At 38.9% G+C, this 20,070-nt stretch overlaps 2 protein-coding genes across 2 annotated transcripts; both read right to left on the minus strand.

Annotated features, from left to right (window-relative positions):
• Window positions 1-10,648: 10,648 nt before the first annotated feature.
• On the minus strand, window positions 10,649-11,197 carry LOC143530959 (uncharacterized). Its single transcript, XM_077026367.1, has one exon. It carries the CDS (start codon window positions 11,195-11,197, stop codon window positions 10,649-10,651), a length of 549 nt encoding a protein of 182 aa, XP_076882482.1.
• A 7,619-nt stretch (window positions 11,198-18,816) lies between these two features.
• Window positions 18,817-19,651, minus strand: LOC143530960 (uncharacterized). Its single transcript, XM_077026368.1, has 2 exons — window positions 19,440-19,651; window positions 18,817-19,372 (listed from the first exon to the last, which is right to left on the minus strand). The coding sequence occupies exons 1-2, from the start codon at window positions 19,649-19,651 to the stop codon at window positions 18,817-18,819; spliced, it is 768 nt and encodes a 255-aa protein (XP_076882483.1).
• Window positions 19,652-20,070: the final 419 nt, after the last annotated feature.

Here is a 20,070-nt window from a genome sequence, read left to right on the forward strand (position 1 = left end):
ACCTCATACGGCCGCGAGAGAGAAAACGGGATTCGAGTCCAAAATCAAGCCAACCATTATTAGATCTTCAATATACGAGCTAGATACGAGATAACCAAGCAAACCGCAACCACACCGAACGCATAAAGGTATGCCTTTTACCTTAAAAGTTTATGTTTTTAGGATCAGTTAGCTTTGAAACTTAAACATAAAGTAAATCGGGTCTAAATGAAATGCAAAGTAGCAAACTTGACGTTGGAAACGAACTTAATGAACCTAGGGCTATGTACGGCGACGTGTATGGAACGTTTTAAGATTTAAAGGTACAAGCTTTGCGGTGTACACAGGTTAAATATGAACGAAAACGGTTATATCGAGCCATAACAGCGGTATTGAAATCGCAAGATGCTTGTAAAGGTTGAATGAAAATCAACCCGTCACTGCTACTTAATAACTTCGCCCTATAAGTTCGCGAAGTATACAAGTTCGCTAAAATCAAGTTCGCCTTGGTTAACATCGCTATATGTAAGTTCGCCATAGTTAACTTCGCTATACGTAAGTTCGCCGTGGTTAACTTCGCTATACGTAAGTTCGCCATGGTCAACATCGCCTAACTTAAGTTCGCCTAGCTTAAGTTCGCCTGACAAGTTTGCTCACTGAGAACTTCGCCTAATACAAGTTCGCTAATGATTAATTCGCTTAATATTAAGTTCACCAAAAGTTAAGTTCGCTGAGAAATGAATTAAAATCCTAGTGAAAAATGTGTTAAGGCAGCTTAACCCCAGCCAGGGGCTCTGCCCCTAGGACCCCGCTAGGGGCTGCCGCCCCTAGAACCCCGCTGCCAAGGGCGCTGCCCCCGGACCCCCGTTCGTTGTGGGTCATATAAAGATAGAAATACAATATACAAGTAGTAAATAGTTAATTGATACGTGTAATTGTTATACAGTTAGTCGTGCACAGCTCAAGAAAGGGATTACCATAAACGGTGAACGTAATCGCATTCAGGTGAGTTTCTAGCCCCATTTCCTTGTTATGTTTTCGGGGCTGTGTGCATACTCGATGTGATAGTCAATACACTTACCTTAACTGGTAAGTGTATGCCTTATATGGTTTATATGTTATGTATGTATATCTTAAATGTGAATGAAAGCTTGTCGGTATGTGAACGATCTTCGGATATTGCACATGCTAACACGGGAGGTATGTTTATGATAGATATATGTACAATATACGAGTATGTGTGAATGATTAAAGAAAGTATGTATGTTATGGGTATGCAAAGACGGTATGTACGAAGATGAAGAAAGAGGGACCATACCCTAATAATATCTGAGATAGAAGGGACCAGACCCTAATAATATCTGAGATAGAGAAGTAAAAAGGGACCAGACCCTACTAATATCTAAGATAGACAAGAAAGAGACCAGACCCTAATAATATCTGAGGTAGACAAAGGAAAGAGGGAGCAGACCCTAGTAATATCTGAGACAGAATGGACAGTAATTGTATAGTATGAAAGTAATAAAGTATGAATGTATGTATTAAATTATGTAACGAAAGTAAGTTAGTAAAGTAATTATTATGTATCTTTGGATGCATAATTGAAGGTAAGTGTATGTATTGTATAATGTGTGATTAACTAGAACTCACTCAGCGTAGCTGACTTTTAGTATGCACGCATGTGAGTAGGATGCGACAGCTGGCGTGAGCGTGACACATGGCATAAGAATAAAAGCCTGGCATCTGAAGATCTGCTATGTATTATAAGTTATGTTTTGATTTTGAAAAAGACAAGAAGAATGTTTTAATACATGTTTATGATTTGATATGTAATGCTTATGAAAGTTTTATGTTCCGCGTAAGTTTTTAATTAACTCTGATTTTAGAACTGCGTTTATGAGTAAATTCAACACCAAAGTAGGGCTACCGGTAACGGGGTCTTACACTAAATCACACTGGAAGGCTTTGATATTAAGATTAAATTGGGTTTGAATGAAACGGTTAAATTTGACGAACATGGGAAACGTATCCGATTTAAATTTTAAAGGGTATACCCAAACAAAATGTGTGAAGTTTTCTATGAGGACCATATAGTATTTATAACCCGACTTGCTGAGGACGGGCGATGTCCATAAATCACAATGAATTATGTTAAATGGGGCAAAAGTAACAGATAAGAAATCATAAAATGGCAATCTATTGTTCTTAGATAATTGGCAAGAATTGCAAACGTTTGAACCAGAAGGTTTATTACAATAAATGGAAAAACGTGAGCGTAACAAATTTAAAATGAAGTCCCCGGGAAGGCCTAGCCAGCGATGCCATTGGTCCGAAGTGGTGGCAACAAAAGCAGTAGGGTCCGCCGGCTGAGTGAAAGAGTAGAGATCACCCGTGCTGTTGTGGTGGGAAAGATGAGCCCCAGTCTTGAAATCCTTCACAGTAAAACCAAAAGGATCAAATTCAGTGGAGGTCCAGTTATCAATGTTAAATTTACGAACGGAGAGTAAATTTTTAATGATATTTGGGGCGTATAAAACATTGTTTAAGTTGTAGGTTCGGTTGGGTACGGTGAAAGTAGTATTGCTGGATCCGTTAATTGGAATTGCGTTGTCGTTTCCAACGAATATGAACTTAATGGGAGTTGATAACGAAAAACGGGAAATTTTACCTGGGTCCGACGTGAGATGAGTTGACGCGCCGGTGTCCATGTGCCATGGGTCTTGTTGATTTAGGTTCACCTGTTGCATTGCGTGAGCCAAAGTGGATGCGTTGTAGTCCGAATTCCCGGCAAAAGGTGGGTTCCCCGTGGGGCTTGTAGTTTGAGGAGGTGGGGTGGGTAGTAACCGTATGGATTTGGGTGTAACACCGCGTCTTTTACCCTATAAAATTTGAGCATAATATACTAACTTAAAAAATATAAGGACCAAAAATGAAAATTCTAAAAACTTCACCCATCGCGATACACGATGGGGCAAACATAAACCCATTGCGTAGCGCGATGGACTTGCACGCAGACCAAGAAATGGGCGGGGTAGCGATACGCTACGCCCAAAACATAACGGTCATCGCGTATCGCGATGACCATGCTGAGTCACTGGACAAGTGTCAACACGTGGCACGATATGACAGGCCCGTGTCACGATCGCGCCGTGATACGCGACGGGGTGAGTGGATCCCATCGCGTATCGCGACGGGTACCAAAATTCGCCTATAAAAGGGGGTGACGGGCATTGAATCCATTCATCCCAATTTCACCTCCATTTACACACACTTAGCATAGGAAGGCATGCCCGATTGCCGTAACGAGTCGACGTGCCATTTTCTCAAAGTTTGTGCAAGTAAAGAAGTTATAATCAAGTAGCAATCACATAAGCGAGTAGATCAAGATCCTAACTTTTCTTATTATTATTCTAAGTATCCGATCTAAGGTAGGAGTTATATTTAAGTTATTTAAATTATAGCTTAAACAATCAATCAAGGCTATATCCTTTAACCTTGAAAATATTTTGTAAACATTCACATTCATAAACGAGTTTTCATAAACGTTACTTCATAACAAAGTAATGTTAACCAAAGATATATTTGGACGGGCATGTAGTAACTTTAAGGGTGATATCACTAGTAGTAAGTTTCTTGCCTAAGGAAAAGTAATTCGTACAAATCCCAATCAACCGAGGGACCCGTTTACTTACCTGGAGAAACTTCCCAACGTGTTATAACCTATTAAGCCAAAGAATGCTACATCAAACGTCACATAAAAACTAAGTGTTTTCATTCACAATCAAAGATAAACGATTTCAAGGTTAAACTTAGCAATCATAGCTTAATCAAAACATCATTCAAATATTTATATAAACCTATTAGGTAGAGGTTAAACATTATTCTCAATCAATCAATCAGTCAAGGTTTCCAACACCGACAGTACAGGTGAATACGTCAACCTTTTTAATCAATCAAAACATATTTATACTCGATAAGATGAACGGGTGTTTGTCTTAACGAGTCAGTCAATGTTTACATGAGATTATGTGATCTGTAAAACGTTATAATACAAAGTAGAGAATAAAATCAACTCAGACCGAAAACACATGTGTCTGGATCCAAACATAACTGTTCAGCCTAATCATTCAAAGGCTGCATGGCCGCGGACTTATAGTCATAACTAGTTTCCCATTAAGGGCTACGTGGCTCGGGAGTAATTGTGTGTGTAGGGCAGTGGTACATAGACCGGAAGTAGAAATGCTTCTGCTGATCTTGTCGAGAAAACAATATTTGTATTGTAATGACATTCAAATGTTTTATAGAGTCATACGTGTTCACCAGCATATAGCTGACGTATTTTTCCAACTCATTGCAGGTAATTAAGCATAAGTAGCATTAGCAAGGATTGGAGTCTTAATGAAGATAGAAGCGCGTACAAGATGACTCCGGTTTTTATAACTAAAATCCTTGTAATATGAAACATATGTTTTGTAAACTAAATACTTGGGTATTTAATTCCCAAGTAAATTTTCAATGTAAATTAATATTATATTCGAACCTAAAGTCTTCCGCTAAAATTAACACATAACTCTGATATATTTACAACTCAGGCACCAACTTGTGGTCACACACCTAGGCCCTAAGTCGGGGTGTGGCATTGGGGGTATTGGAAAAGAGGTATAATAGGCTTGTTGGGCCTACTTACCATGACTGATATTTGGAGATGGCCACCCTTGGTTAGGAGGTAGCGACGGGTATGGGGTGGGGGGGGGGGGGTAGGGATCAGTTTGCACAAGGTGGCCATGGGGTGTAACCATATTGTTGACCGTGAGTTCGTCCCCGACCCCGTTGAGAGTTTCTGCCCCCGCGACCCCCACGGTTATGGTAGCTACTGGTGACCGTCGTTTGAGTCAACCAAAAACCTAATTATTCTAAATAGTTAGAGCAAGTAGGGTATCGTATCACAAGGAGTATGTGGTCAATGTATTCGTGTAACAGATTTCTAATTATGAAGTGACTGGTTTTTAGTGCTGATCACACAATTAAAGTGAGTTTAGAGAACTAAGCAATGAACAAGTAAACGAATTTCAAACAATTAACAAAGCAAATCACACCCGGGAATTCAAGTAAGCAACCAACAGTATCTCACGCAACCTAACCGATTAGTTATTAACGATTAACTGAAAACTGATCAATCAAACAAAACCTTAGACATCAACAATTACTTTACACACGGCACTGGTTATCAAACAGGCCTTGCCAGTGTGACTCAGTTAAGGGTAATTGTATGTTTTATCGTATTCAATCTAACCAAACAGTTATATGACTAATTATCTAGCAACTGGTAACAGATCATTCAGAGCAACGTAAACCTAAACCGACCGAACACACAGAAATACCAAACATCAGTAATCATATATCAATCATCAATAACAATACACAAGTATTCTTAATCACATGAGAAAAACTGTAAAAGGTTACAAACTATACATCCCGGGTGCGATTCTAGGAGATTAGCCGAGCCGCGACATCATCAAATCGTCAATATAGATGATATGGATCATAGATATGGTCTTGACACGAGCTACAATGGTGAAATCGCCTATAGGAACTGCTGGAAGTCGCCTCTCTTTGTAAAAAACGGAGTTAGGGTTCTCTAGCATGAAAAATATTCTTTAACCCTAAATTTCCCGTCTGAGCACCCCATTGCGATACGCGATGGGGTCTTCAATGGTTCATCGCGTAGCGCTATTGACCAAAGTCAAACTTTAAATTACCACCCATCGCGGTACGCGGTGGGTCCTTCAGCAAGCCCATCGCGTACCGCGATGGGACCCTTTTACAGCAATCTTCTAGTATTTCATCGTTTTGCGTGCTGTTCATCCCGGGTCTTGATTCCGTGTCACAACTGGTCCATATTGAGTACTTTAACGCCTATGACCTGAAATCCAATAATACACGTATGAAGTATCGATAGTTCTAGAATAAACAGTTAAAACTAAATAATAAACGAGCTAAAACATATACAAATTAACCGACCATCACATCCCCACACTTATCTTTTGCTTGCCCTCAAGCAAAACTCTAAAGCAAACATCAACCTCCATCATAGGTATGTAGATTATCGCCATTAATACTAGTAAGGTTTAAGGTCATACCCAGTTTGCTAGACTGACACTTTTTATAGATTGACATCCCATAAATAAGGTTAAGTGCTATAATAAAACAATAGAGCCGCCCAGACAAGTGTACTTTGTTTCCAGCTAAGGCACACATGCTCATACCACTCGTAATATAACATCTCTCCTCTCGGTTTAATATATGGACTAGCAAAAGATGTGCCATTATCACTCTGCTCTCAATATCACTCATAAGCAAGTATTCATACATAAAGCTGCTTTGACACAAATGCAAATCAAGAGGTCTTAAAAGGGTTGTAACGGGGCCAGGTGTAAGGTTATGGAAGGGAAATATTTAAGTAGCTCAAACGATCCGACCCGGCTTATTACAAAACATCTAAATAAACGAAACTACCATACAACTGACAGACTGAATATATACCTCTAAATAAACAACTAAATACATACTGATTTCAATTTTTTTAGACGAACTCAACGAACTACTGAATACATAACTGAATATAAACAGACATCTTTTTGGCTTTTTCCTCAATTTTTTTAAGCATGATGCTTAATAATGGAATAAATACAAAAACATAAACAAATACAAATGCAATTACAATTACAAATAAACCTAGTAAGCCGGATCGTCTCGTAACATAATGTCGGGGTTAAACAAACGAAAAATAAGTCCAAGAAATGTTTTCTAAGGGACCCAACCCCCCGCCCCTCACATTACCCACGCTCATATGTATAATGAATGAGGCCCAACCCCCCAGTACCCACACTCTCGCTCATCCAGACGAGGCTTAACCTAATTTGCCTCTATCACTTTTGCATTTTCCAACTACGATCCCGTAATCCATGAACATCAGTGAAAACACTCAAATGACATGTGTGTACTATATATTATATGTGTATTATATATATTTGGGTCAACTCACACACGTTCCGGAGGAATAGGGTTGACGATATAAACACGTGTACCTGTCCCCATGACTCGTTATCCCCGCCTAAACGACCCCATTTTTAACTTCTCGTTATAAAAACATTTGTGAGTAAGACTAATGAGAAGCCGAAAAACCAAACATGACCAGTAACCTATGACTTGGCATTAATGGCAATAGTTAACAGTTAACAACTTTGGTTTCTGAACACTCTTCAAGGTACTATCGGGCTAAAATTTTTCAGATTTCCCCCATCCCCACACTTGAGGTTTTCATTGTCCTCAATGTAAGAACACTTAACATTGTTCTCAAAGTTAAAAATGATAAACGATTAATGAACATTTGAGGGACGGGGTTGAAATTGACTTTTTGAATAAGCAATTTTAAAATTCGGGGCTCAAATGTGGCGTTTAACTAACAATTATACAATTACACTTTTAACGTTTAAAGTAATAAGAACAAAATAAATTATGAAACTGAAATCACCTGATATCAACAGTACTGGAGAAGGACCAGTCGGCTCGTGAACTCTCATAAACACTCGTATACTCTCGTCTCATCTAATTACCAAACTGACAATCGAACCTGCAAAATCTCGATATGTGTAGAAGCAAGCTTCTCACAAATGTAAGACTTAGGTCTTTTAAGTGTTATGAAAATGATTATTTGTTAATTTTATTAAAACAATTACCGAGCCAAATTAAGTCGTTTCATAATAAATTCTGTTAAATTAGTTAAAAACATTAAAAGACCTAACTCACTTTCGTAGGAATCACGATTGCATTTAGCATATGCAACAAGCCCTGTAAACCTCGCGGAAGCCCGGGAGGACCAGTGGGGTCTCGTGAGGGTTTATAGTGAACCACACCCACAAAGTTCGTTTACAACAAAATATACATATAAATCAAACACAGCAGCAATCAAAAGATATATAAACATATACACCCAACCGATTACCCATACAGTATTCCCACAAATATAATATTAATATAATACAAACCATGAGAATAATAAAAACAAAATAAAGTAAAAAGGTAACCCAAAAATCTACTGTTGTGGCTGATCGTCAACAATGTCCTCTGGCGGATCCACAAGCTGCTCCGCTGTGATAATCAATGACTGCGGCAGCGGTACCTGCGAAGAGACAAATAACAAACGAAAATAGTCATCATGGCGGGCCAGATGGGCCCGCGTCTCCAGCCTATGTTCTCGGGCCTCCATCTCGGCCCAATTTCTGATACTGTGCATCGGCAGTGAATTAAACCAGAGTTTTGCTTTGTCTTTTAGGGAAAACTGGAATAATCGCAACCGGACTTCATCCTGATCGAACGTACCATCACCAATAGACCCGCAAATAGCCGAAAAATCGGTTAAGTGCGAATACGGGTCTTCCGAAGCCAACCTGTGGAAATGAGGAACGATGTTAATGTAAGATGGCCGGGACTTGAAAGTTTGCTGTCCTTGCACTCGTTCCTGTGGGACCAACGGGGATGCTCCGTCCGAGATAGCCGGTCTGAACCGACTGTTAACACTATGAACCGGAGCCATATAATTCCTCCTAAGCCCCCCCGGGGTTTCCCAAACCGTCCCGGTTAACCTGAATACCACGAACTCTTTCTGGCCGTTCCGCCCGATTTTCCCTGTCTCGACCCCTTCCATTTCTGTTAACTGGTTCAGCACGTCTTCTATTAACCGGCTCTTCTACCTCTGCCTCCAAATTTTCATTCCCTTCATTTTCCCTTTCATACCCCTCATTCTCGGGCTCAACATACCGATTCCTTCTAACACACTGATCAACCTCATTCTCAATCTCAAAACCCTCGTTCCTATCATTATTTACCCCCTCTTCTTCATCTTCTGTTGGAATAGTCGGTTGAACATCATCGATATTTATTCGAACTCGCCGGTTGGGGTTATTATTTGGAACTGATGGTCCGGCTTGGTCAAAGTTGAGGTTTAGGTTTCGGTTTTGATGTCGGGTTCTGGAAGCACGAGCTGAGTGATTTTGGTCATTTTGGTTATTGAAATTTTGTGGATCAGGTATGTTGTCTGGGTGAAATGCGTTATTTTGTGGGAGTGGGTCTCAGTTTTGGTTATTATTCTGGTTCTGGTTCTGGTTCTGATTCTGGTTCTGGTCTTCCATTTCTGAATTTCTGTTTTGTACTCGGTTCTGCCGAGCTAACCTCTCGATTTCGGGCTCGTAAATTAACGGAGACTGTCGGCCTGAATGACGGGTGTGCATAAACCTGTAATCTGCATAACTAACACAACCCGCATAAAATACAGAAAAATAAAATAAAAAAAAACCAAAAATCAAATTAAAAATGACTAAACTAAACTAAAATAAACAAAGAAATCAAATAACACGAAACACACTAAGCGCACTAACTCCCCGAAAACGGCGCCTTTTTGATGACCATCGTTTGAGTCAATCAAAACCCTAATTATTCTAAATAGTTAGAGCAAGTAGGGTATCGTATCAAAAGGAGTATGTGGTCAATGTATTCGTGTAACAGATTTCTAATTATGAAGTGACTGGTTTTTAGTGCTGATCACACAAGCAATTAAAGTGAGTTTAGAGAACTAAGCAATGAACAAGTAAACGAATTTCAAACAATTAACAAAGCAAATCACACCCGGGAATTCAAGTAAGCAACCAACAGTATCTCACGCAACCTAACCGATTAGTTATTAACGATTAACTGAAAACTGATCAATCAAACAAAACCTTAGACATCAACAATTACTTTACACACGGCACTGGTTATCAAACAGGCCTTGCCAGTGTGACTCAGTTAAGGGTAATTGTATGTTTTATCGTATTCAATCTAACCAAACAGTTATATGACTAATTATCTAGCAACTGGTAACAGATCATTCAGAGCAACGTAAACCTAAACCGACCGAACACACATAAATACCAAACATCAATAATCATATATCAATCATCAATAACAATACACAAGTATTCTTAATCACATGAGAAAAACTGTAAAAGGTTACAAACTATACATCCCGGGTGCGATTCTAGGAGATTAGCCGAGCCGCGCATCATCAAATCGTCAATATAGATGATATGGATCATAGATATGGTCTTGACACGAGCTACAATGGTGAAATCGCCTATAGGAACTGCTGGAAGTCGCCTCTCTTTGTAAAAAACGGAGTTAGGGTTCTCTAGCATGAAAAATATTATTTAACCCTAAATTTCCCGTCTGAGCACCCATCGCGATACGCGATGGGGTCTTCAATGGTCCATCGCGTAGCGCTATTGACCAAAGTCAAACTTTAAATTACCACCCATCGCGGTACGCGGTGGGTCCTTCAGCAAGCCCATCGCGTACCGCGATGGGACCCTGTTACAGCAATCTTCTAGTATTTCATCGTTTTGCTTGCTGGACATCCCGGGTCTTGATTCCGTGTCACAACTGGTCCATATTGAGTACTTTAACGCCTATGACCTGAAATCCAATAATACACGTATGAAGTATCGATAGTTCTAGAATAAACAGTTAAAACTAAATAATAAACGAGCTAAAATATATACAAATTAACCGACCATCAGCTACGACCACCGCGACCCCCGCGGTATGATTGTTGGTTCCTTGAATCTTGCTGGTTTTATGAAGGTTCGGCCGTGGCGGCCAAAACTGCCAATGAGTTTCCGACGGCATTTTGATTTTTGATACACATCTCCTCGTGGTGAAGCATAGTACACGCGTCATCCCATGACGGTGCGAGTTGGTGAATGAGAGCTCCGGCTACGGCATACTCCGGAGGTAGACCTTGCACCGGTTGTATTACCAATCGCAGTTCATCAACAGGTTGCCCGACGTCGGTTAATTGGCTTGCAATTTCTTTCAACTTTTGTAGGTAGTCGGGAAGGGGAGAACATGACCAGAGAGTCAAGTTAGAGAATTGTTGATTCAAGTTACCGGCACGTGCGCTCTTGTTGTTGAGGAAAATATTCTCCAGTTTAACCCAGATTTCCCGAGCGGTTGTCTTGAGTTCAAGCACGCGGTCGAGGTATTGTTTTGAGAGCGTGCTATAGATCCATTGAAGGAAGAGCGCGTCAATTTCCTTCCACTCGTCGAAACCCTCGCTGTTTTCCGTTGGCTTTTCAGTTTCGTCAATATGGTCGACCACTTTGTAGGCAATGGCATGAAGCATGAACAGTTTTGTCCATTGAGAATAGGTGAGGGACGAACCGTCAAGTGTACGGATCTTGGAGTTAATGTTTTGTAACGGAGTAGGCGGGGTGTAACGTCGGCTTGAGATCCGTCGAGGAAGCCGTAGCCTCCTTATCAGCAATTTGGGGTGGTGGATGGTGGCGGCCGAAAAAATCAAAAACAAGAGGGTAGGGTTTTAGGGAACAATATTAGGCTCTGATACCATGTAAGTTTTTGATAATTGATGATCATTCTCATTAACCAAATCCCTTTAAATAGGGTTGATATATAAATCAAGAAGAGATCGATAAAAATCAATTTGCAATCATAATCCATAAATAATTCTAACTAACTAGATACAATGAATGTGGACAGTGTAGACTAATACGGTTCATTTGGTATTTATCATATTATGGTTTTGGTTTTCAAGGGTGCGTTTTGGTTAGCAAAATTAGTAAAAGGGAATGAGAATTTATCAAAGAAATTGGAATCTCATTAAATTAAACTTTAAGAATGGATTTTGAATTTGATTGTGTACTTGGTTCATGGCAGAGGTGGGCAAATAAACCGGTGAACCGAACCGATCAAAAAATCTAACTGAAACCGAACCGATTATGTAAAAACGGGTTTGGAACCGATTGAAACCGTAGGTTCGGAACCGGTTTGTAATTTTCTTCACCAACACCGGTTCCAAACCGGTTAACCGAACCGAAACCGGTCAAAACCCGAACTTAAACCGATCGTAACATGGTAAGAAACCGGTTTCAACCCGGACCGAAACCGATTATAAACCTAAACCAGTTTTGACTTTTGTTGACCAACCGAACCGGTTTCAACCCAAACGGGTTTTTAGTTTTAAACCGGTCTGTGCACCTCTACTTTGGGCGTTGGTTAGAATAAAAGTAACCGTTCAAAACAAAAAAAATCCAATTCTATTTAGGGGGTGTTTGGGTGAGCTTTTAAAAACGTTTTTTTGCTTATTTGTTTTTTGAAAAACCAAAACAACTTTTAAAAAGCTTCAATTTGAAGCTTTTGGAGGAGTATTGTCAAACATATTTTTTTTTTTAACAATCAAGCAAATAAACAAGTTTTAAAAGCTTATCCAAACACCCTCTAAATTCAGCAAACCAAAAACACACTTTCATTAGTTACACATTTTGTCCAATTTACTCAAACCGCAAACGTAACAAGAATGCACCTTTTTTTAGATAATTAAATAATGACTATAGATTATCTTTCTAAAAGTTACCATGATCAATGTTATCACATGTCATCACGAGGAAACTATAACACTTTCCTTTGTAATATCTTTTGAATTTTGATATCGTAATAATATATGTGATCCAATTACATCATTAACCACTTGATTTTGCAATTTATTTTAATGTTTTGTAATAAATTTGGATACGACTTTCTTTAAGATGCTTAAATACTCCACCTTTTTCATAACCTTAACATCTGAAAATCAACTTCCTTCCTCAAATTCCCTTCGACATATTCTAGTGAGAAGAAAATGAATAAAATCGTCTTAATCTCTATGACGATGATGATCATAGCAATTATGTTACGAAGAACGAGTTTAGTTAAAGGCTTAGATTGCAACCCGTCTTTATTAAACCCGTGTGTAGCGGCATTCAGGAATCGAAAGGTTCAAGTGTCGGACGCGTGTTGTGATAATCTAGAGGAGAAGAAACCTTGCTTTTGCGTTTGGTATAAGGATCCAGAGACTAGCAAATATTTTAAGATGCCCGGTGCTGCCCATGTTGCAACTTCTTGTGGTGTAGAATTCCCGCGTGGGAAACAATGTGACTAACGAAACTGCATATGATAATAATATATATAAAAATTATGTTTTATGTTGCAATAAAGAATATAATATATTGTTGGTATAATGTTTACAGTGCTTCTCAGTTGCTCACTCCGTGCATCTACAAACATATTTAGTACTAACAGATTGCTTAGAAGTACGTTTTGCACTCTTAGTCTATAGTCAACGCCAAAATGCACTTTACGACCCCATTTCAAATTTAACCCGTTGAGTTCTCAACGTTTTAACTTTGATGCAGTTTGAGCACAACCGTTAAGTTAACGTTTTTTCACCATTAAAAAAATGGTGAAATCAGGAGCAAAGTTGCCTTTGCATCATAAATTGTTGTTATTATTAATATTATATAACAATATATTTGAGGTACAATTTTGCGAAAAATTATTAACTAAAGAAACATACAACTTTTTAAGCTTAGAAGAATAGATTACCATACATCTCTTTTTATATAATGTATATAATGTAATATACATAGTGTATCCTATAACATGTATATTTACACTTATACTATATTATAAAGTATTTAGCATAAGCATGTTAAGAACTTTTTTTTAAAGAGTTTTACATATTTTTATGCATATGGTATAACGTATAATGCAAAGGTGTTAAGGATAAAAATGAAATATATATATATATATATTTATATATATCCTACTAAACTTAATAATGTAGTTAGACCCTCCGCTATGGGGTGTCGTGGAGGGCGACCTTGGGGCGCGGAGGGCGCGAAACACCATAGCGGGGCGCGGTTTGGTCGTGGTGATGTGAAGTGTTGCAACGGCCAGCGCGTTTGGGATTGTTTTGGTGCCCCCCCCCCCCTCTTCAACGACTACATCCCCTTCTTCAGCAGTCACCAACCACCATGTTCCACTGCCGTGTACTTTCTCTCCGGCCACCGCGTCTCCGCCGGAGTACAACGAAAAGTTCCGGCGACTGGTGAAGAACAGGGTGGAGTTGAAGTCCGGTGCTGGAGGAGAGTGCGTCGGAGGAGAAATGGGTGGAGTTGAAGTCCGGGGAGAGTAATTTGGAGAAGATGGGGTTGGAGGAGAAGGAGTCTAGGAGGCTGCTGGTGGTTGTGGTGGTGGGGAGGCGTTGGACGGAGATGCGTTGAACCACCGGAGATGATGACATATTTTTTAATGTGTATGTTTTATAAAAAAATAAAAAAATTAAAGGGGCTTCGAAGCCCCCTCACCATAGAGGGGCATATTTGGGGTGGGGCTTTGAAGCCCTTAGTACCCACGTGGCGCTGACGTGGCACTGGGTAGGGGCTTCAAAGCCCTCACCATAGAGGATGGTCTTAGACCATCCTCTATGGTGGGGGGCTTCGAAGCCCCTCCACCATGCCATGTCAGCGCCACGTAAGCACCGAGGGCATCGAAGCCCCACCCCAAAGATGCCCTGCTATGGTAAAGGCGTCCATTATATACATATGTATGTATGTGTATGTGAGAGATAGAGAGAGAGGGCCCACCATCAAAGCCCCTTTCGCGCCCAGCGTTGCAACCACCTTGAGCATCGACGCCCCACCACCAAGGGCGCCCCTTGGTGGTGTTCCGCGCCCAGAGGCGTCCGCCACATCACCTGACCACGCCCCATAGCGGGTGGTCTTAGAGCATTCCCAACCCATTCCCTAAATTCATGTGAGGAGAGTTTGTAAATTATAGGGTGGAGTTTTGAGTGGTTGTGATTGTAAATTATAAGGTGAAGAGAGAAATGGTAGTGATTTTTAGTAAATTTGGGGAAAGTTTGCTTGTCCATATTTACTTTTTAATAATTGTTGAATTGGTTTTGAGTAGAGGAGAGAGAAAACTGTAATGATAAAGATATAAAAATATATTATTTAATTGAATATGTGAGAGAAATGTAGTGTTTTGTAGTGTAATTATAAAGATAGAGATGAGGAATGGGTTAGGAATGCTCTTAATTAAGGTTATGAATGGTTCAATTGATGCGGCAGTTAAATACATCAACGTCTGCAATGATCAAGGTATGAATGATTCAATTGATATGCGGGTCAAGTTATTCTACAAATGGGAATAAAAATGAGAAGGGTGAGAATGATTTGTAGGCACACAAAAAAACTCCTAAAAAAATCATAACTCAAAATTTAATAAAAACCCAAAAATGTTTTCACCGTCTTTCTCGTTCTAAAAAAAGACACAATGGTGAGTGAAAAAGATCATTGTGTATTTTTGTTTATCATTGTGTTTTGTGTTTATTTTCGTCATTGATTGTGTCTTTTTCCTTGATATTGCTTCTTTTTTTCTTTATATTGTGTTACATTACTCACATTGTGCTATATTTTTATTCGACATTCGTTATATTTTGCGATCTATTGTCTTTGTTTTTAGTTATAATTGTGTCTTTTGTTCATTTTTTTCATTGTGCCTTTGAACTCGGCATTGTGTCAATTCGTCATTTTTTTTTAATTTAATTTATTATTATTATTATTTTGAACGGGAATGATGGCGGAAACAGTTTAGTTTTTAAATGTTTTTGTTTTTTATTCATATTTTGAGTTATGATTTTTTTTATTATTTATTTTTAGGGTTTTTTGTATGGTTACAAACCTTTCCCACACTTCTCATTTTTGTCTCCCTTTGTATTTTAAATTTACCCTTGATATGCAACATTCAGTGGTTATTCCCCGGCGACTTCCCGCATACCATCATCACACATGAAATTGAATGTTATAATTGTTCTCGATCAATACTGTGGCAAGGAAATGACAAGACAATTCACTCCCCTCTGAATGTGCATGTTATATTGTTATATAACCCTTATCACCCAACCCCATGCATCTCACATCCCACCACCGTGGATGGCCGGCACTGCCTCCCCATAGTTGATGATTAATAGTTAGCATATAATAGTATAGTTTGTCTAGCGTATATTGTATTATTAGGCTAGATATTATTTCCATACGTGGAGTTGTATTTGTAATTATATATTGTGGAGATCAATGAGAAGAAGGCATGGAAAATATTATCATTTTCTACAATGATCAACTTTATACGTTATGTAGAGTCGTAGAGACTGGTGTGAAGCAAGCTTAAAATGTTGCAGCTGTTCTTGTAGTAAGTGGGCTTGGGGAGTCTCGGCTACTGTTGGAACCCTAGTTGATATTTTATGTGACTAAAAGGATTCAATTAATGCTCTAAAGAGAATGGTGTTAGATTCATTTCATAGAAGGTTTATACAATATTTCTCTATTTCAAAGATAATGCCAGTGATGTTGTATTCAAGTAAAAGGAGAGTCTTATTCTTGTGTCTACCCTTTTACAAATATTGTCCTCTCTTTATTTATAGGGGAGGAGGAGGCCCCTTGTACATTTCACATATTAATTATCAAAGATGAGTATTCCTTATGTCCAGTTTCTTCCCTTCCCTATTGAGTTCTCATCACTTGGGCTTTTACCCCTTGGATATTGATTGGGTCCAGGGAACACATTTGCCTTGAGCAACTGGTCAAGGAATAGTGATCTTGGGAGGGACCACCTGATGTGATCTCTTATTGACTAACTCATTCTTCTTATCTTGTCATTGTTGGGCCTTCATGGGTTTTCTTTGTTGGCCTTATGCTAACCTCTTCATCTGTCTGGGCTGTCTCAGAAGCCCCAATCTGAGGTAGGCTCTTCAGGTACAAAGGACTAAAGGTTGTCAGATATTTTAGTTATAATTTTTAGACAGAATTACAAATTTTGTCCTTTAAAATAAGACGAATTACGGTTCGTGTCCTTTTCTAAGTTTCCTTGCAGGCGGTGTACTTTAAACTTTTTTTTCCTACAAGTTTTGTCCTTTACGCTAACTGGGTTAGAAAAAGTCAATTAAATCCCATCACGTGAGGCGCATGTGAGGGTAGTTTTGTCCTTTCATATATCTCTGCAACTAAACCCTTTATCAGTCTTCCCCCTCTTTTTAACCTAACCCCACCTTCAATCGATCAGGGTACGATTAGGGCTTCAATCAATTAGGGCTCGATGCGAAATTCAAATACCAGGGCTCAATTGATGATGGCTTACTGTGTTTGTGGCAAGGTAGCAGTTGTTCGAACTTCATGGACTGATAGAAATCCAGGTCGTCGGTTTTTCTCTTGTCCTGACATGGTAAGTGTGTAATTCGATTTAAGTTCCAGTCAATTGTTTATACTTCATGTTTCTCCTCTTTTCCAGACATCAGATTGCCCATTTCTTGGATGGCGTGACCCACCAATGTGTGAACGGGCATTGGAGATTATCCCGGGCTTATTGAAGTCGAAAAACATGGTTGAACAAAGTTTAGAGAGTTATAAAGAACAAGCAAGGAAGATGAAGAACATATTGGTCATTAGTTGGATCATTTTCATTGCAATTGTAATTGCCATGAAAATGTAACTAGTTGACTGAATTTGAAGTTGTTGACTATTTGTATTTTGACTTTATTTTGGATGTAATTTTGGATCCCTTTTAAGCAATGTATCATCAGTTTATTTTGGATTTAATTTGGATCTTTGGTTAGTTTATTTTGGACTTTTGGATGGATTCTATACACAATCTGCACATTGTGCACTATCTACACATGATGCACAATCTGCACATTGTGCACTATCTACACATTATGCACAATCTACACATTATGCAGAATCTGCACATCATGCACAATCTGCACATTGTGCACTATCTACACATCCATCTACAACATCCATAAACCATAAACCAAGAGATGAATACTGCATAATATGATCTGATCTGATCCAAGGGCAAATAAGTAAAAACTGCCAAACCATTAAATTATGTAAAATCTGATCCAATGGCAAATATGTCCAAACCCTTAAAATAAGTAACATCTGATCCATCCATCTGCAGATCCATATGCACAAAAAGATGAATGAGTCATCTGCACAAACATCCATCTACCAAACCATTAAATTATGTAAAATCTGATCCAAGGGCAAATATGTCCAAACCCTTAAAATAAGTAACATCTGATCCATCCATCTGCAGATCCATATGCACAAAAAGATGAATGAGTCATCTGCACAAACATCCATCTGCCAAACCATTAAATTATGTAAAATCTGATCCAAGGGCAAATATGTCCAAACCCTTAAAATAAGTAACATCTGATCCATCCATCTGCAGATCCATATGCACAAAAAGATGAATGAGTCATCTGCACAAACATCCATCTGCCAAACCATTAAATTATGTAAAATCTGATCCAAGGGCAAATATGTCCAAACCCTTAAAATAAGTAACATCTGATCCATCCATCTGCAGATCCATATGCACAAAAAGATGAATGAGTCATATGCACAAACATCCATCTGCCAAACCATTAAATTATGTAAAATCTGATCCAAGGGAAAATATGTCCAAACCCTTAAAATAAGTAACATCTGATCCATCCATCTGCAGATCCATATGCACAAAAGGATGAATGAGTCATCTGCACAAACATCCATCTGCCAAACCATTAAATTATGTAAAATCTGATCCAAGGGCAAATATGTCCAAACCCTTAAAATAAGTAACATCTGATCCATCTGCAGTTCTGCACAACCATTACCAACAACCATAAATGCAAACAACAACCAAGTTAAATAATGAACAACCATATTAAAAGCTACTTGTCATTTAACAACTACTAAACATTAATCAACCATATTAAAGTCAACAAAATAAAGCAACATTAGTCCAGACAACAACTTAATACATCCATACCATGAAAAACTTCAAAAAAAGTCTAACAACTTAAAAATATCCATACCATAAAGTCATAAAAACTACAAAAACAGTCAAACAGTAGGCACATTAATCAGCAAGATTTTTCATGCATGATCTCTTGTTGTGACCCTTTTGACCACATGTCCCACAAGTGTTTGATCCTTTTGGCTTTGTCTTTCTCACTGCCTTCACTTTCTGACCTTCACCCTCCACAGCCTTTCCCTTGCCCTTTGCATCAACCTTTGACTTTTTCCTTGAACCACCATCTTCCATTTCCACTGCTGACTTTTTCCTTGATTTCTTTGGCCTTCCAGTTTGCTTTTTTAATTTAGGAGCTGTGATCTGGATTGGGACTTGTGATGTGGGCCACATACTCATACCATTGATGGGATACACCTTGTAGCTATACACTGCCTTCCACCTATCCATTGTGTAAATTGGTTTGACAAATGTTTCTGGCCTGCCAACAGATCTGTCATGTGCACCCTTCACCCAAATACATGCCACCACATGTCTACAAGGTATCCCAGTTATCTCCCATCTCCTACATGCACATGTACTTGTGCTCATGTTCACTACACACTGATCACCATATGGACCTGTTACCTGATAATGATCCTCACCATTCCAATGCACAGAGTACCTATCATCCAAATATGTAAACCATTCACATCATTTACAAGACAAGTAAATATTCACATACAACTCACCTGCTTGCTTCCTTCTTCACTGACTCCATAATTTGTGTAGCATATGGTGTTAGTAACCCTGATGACCTATCAATTACCTTCAACACAGTAACAATCTTTCTCATCACATATTCTCTGATATATTCCAGCAATGTGATAATAGGCTTGTCCCTTCCATCTACCAGCTTTGAATTGAAACATTCACACATGTTGTTGGTCAACACATCAGACATTGCTCTACCTATTATAACAAAACACAACAGATAAAGGACAAAACTTGAAAGTTATGAGAGAATAAAGGATACAAAATTAAAAACTTACCAGAGAAGTGTGACATTGACCATGTTTCTGGTGGGATCTTAGATACCCAAAGATGACACCTTTTGTTCAAGTTTTTTAGGTTGTTCATCTCTCTCATATTGTGTAGGTGATGTACATCTAGCCAGCTTCCAAAGAGCATCCCTTAAAAGCTTTCCTTTGAAGAGTGATCTTAGGTTATCTTCAATGTGCCTCACACAAAACCTATGCTCTGCAGAAGGAAACAACTTATCTACAGCCTGTATAAGACCCTTTTGCATGTCACTCATAAAGGTAAACTTGGATCTGTTGTTTATATCCAAGTCATCACCAAGGCATTCCAAGAACCATTCCC

The sequence above is a fragment of the Bidens hawaiensis genome, unplaced genomic scaffold, assembly GCF_021521415.1.
Source record: "Bidens hawaiensis isolate Kalapana, Puna unplaced genomic scaffold, B.hawaiensis_p1.1 tig00009067_1, whole genome shotgun sequence".
In the NCBI taxonomy this organism is placed as follows: Eukaryota; Viridiplantae; Streptophyta; class Magnoliopsida; order Asterales; family Asteraceae; genus Bidens; species Bidens hawaiensis.

What these genes read in the sequence shown, in the direction of transcription:
- LOC143530959 (XM_077026367.1), bottom strand. Translation starts at nt 11,197, where the DNA reads ATGCTTCATGCCATTGCCTACAAAGTGGTCGACCATATTGACGAAACT.
- LOC143530960 (XM_077026368.1), bottom strand. Translation starts at nt 19,651, where the DNA reads ATGTCTGATGTGTTGACCAACAACATGTGTGAATGTTTCAATTCAAAG. An exon ending in GTGAAGAAGGAAGCAAGCAG is followed by an intron (nt 19,373 to 19,439) that starts GTGAGTTGTATG and finishes TTTGGATGATAG; the next exon opens with GTACTCTGTGCATTGGAATG.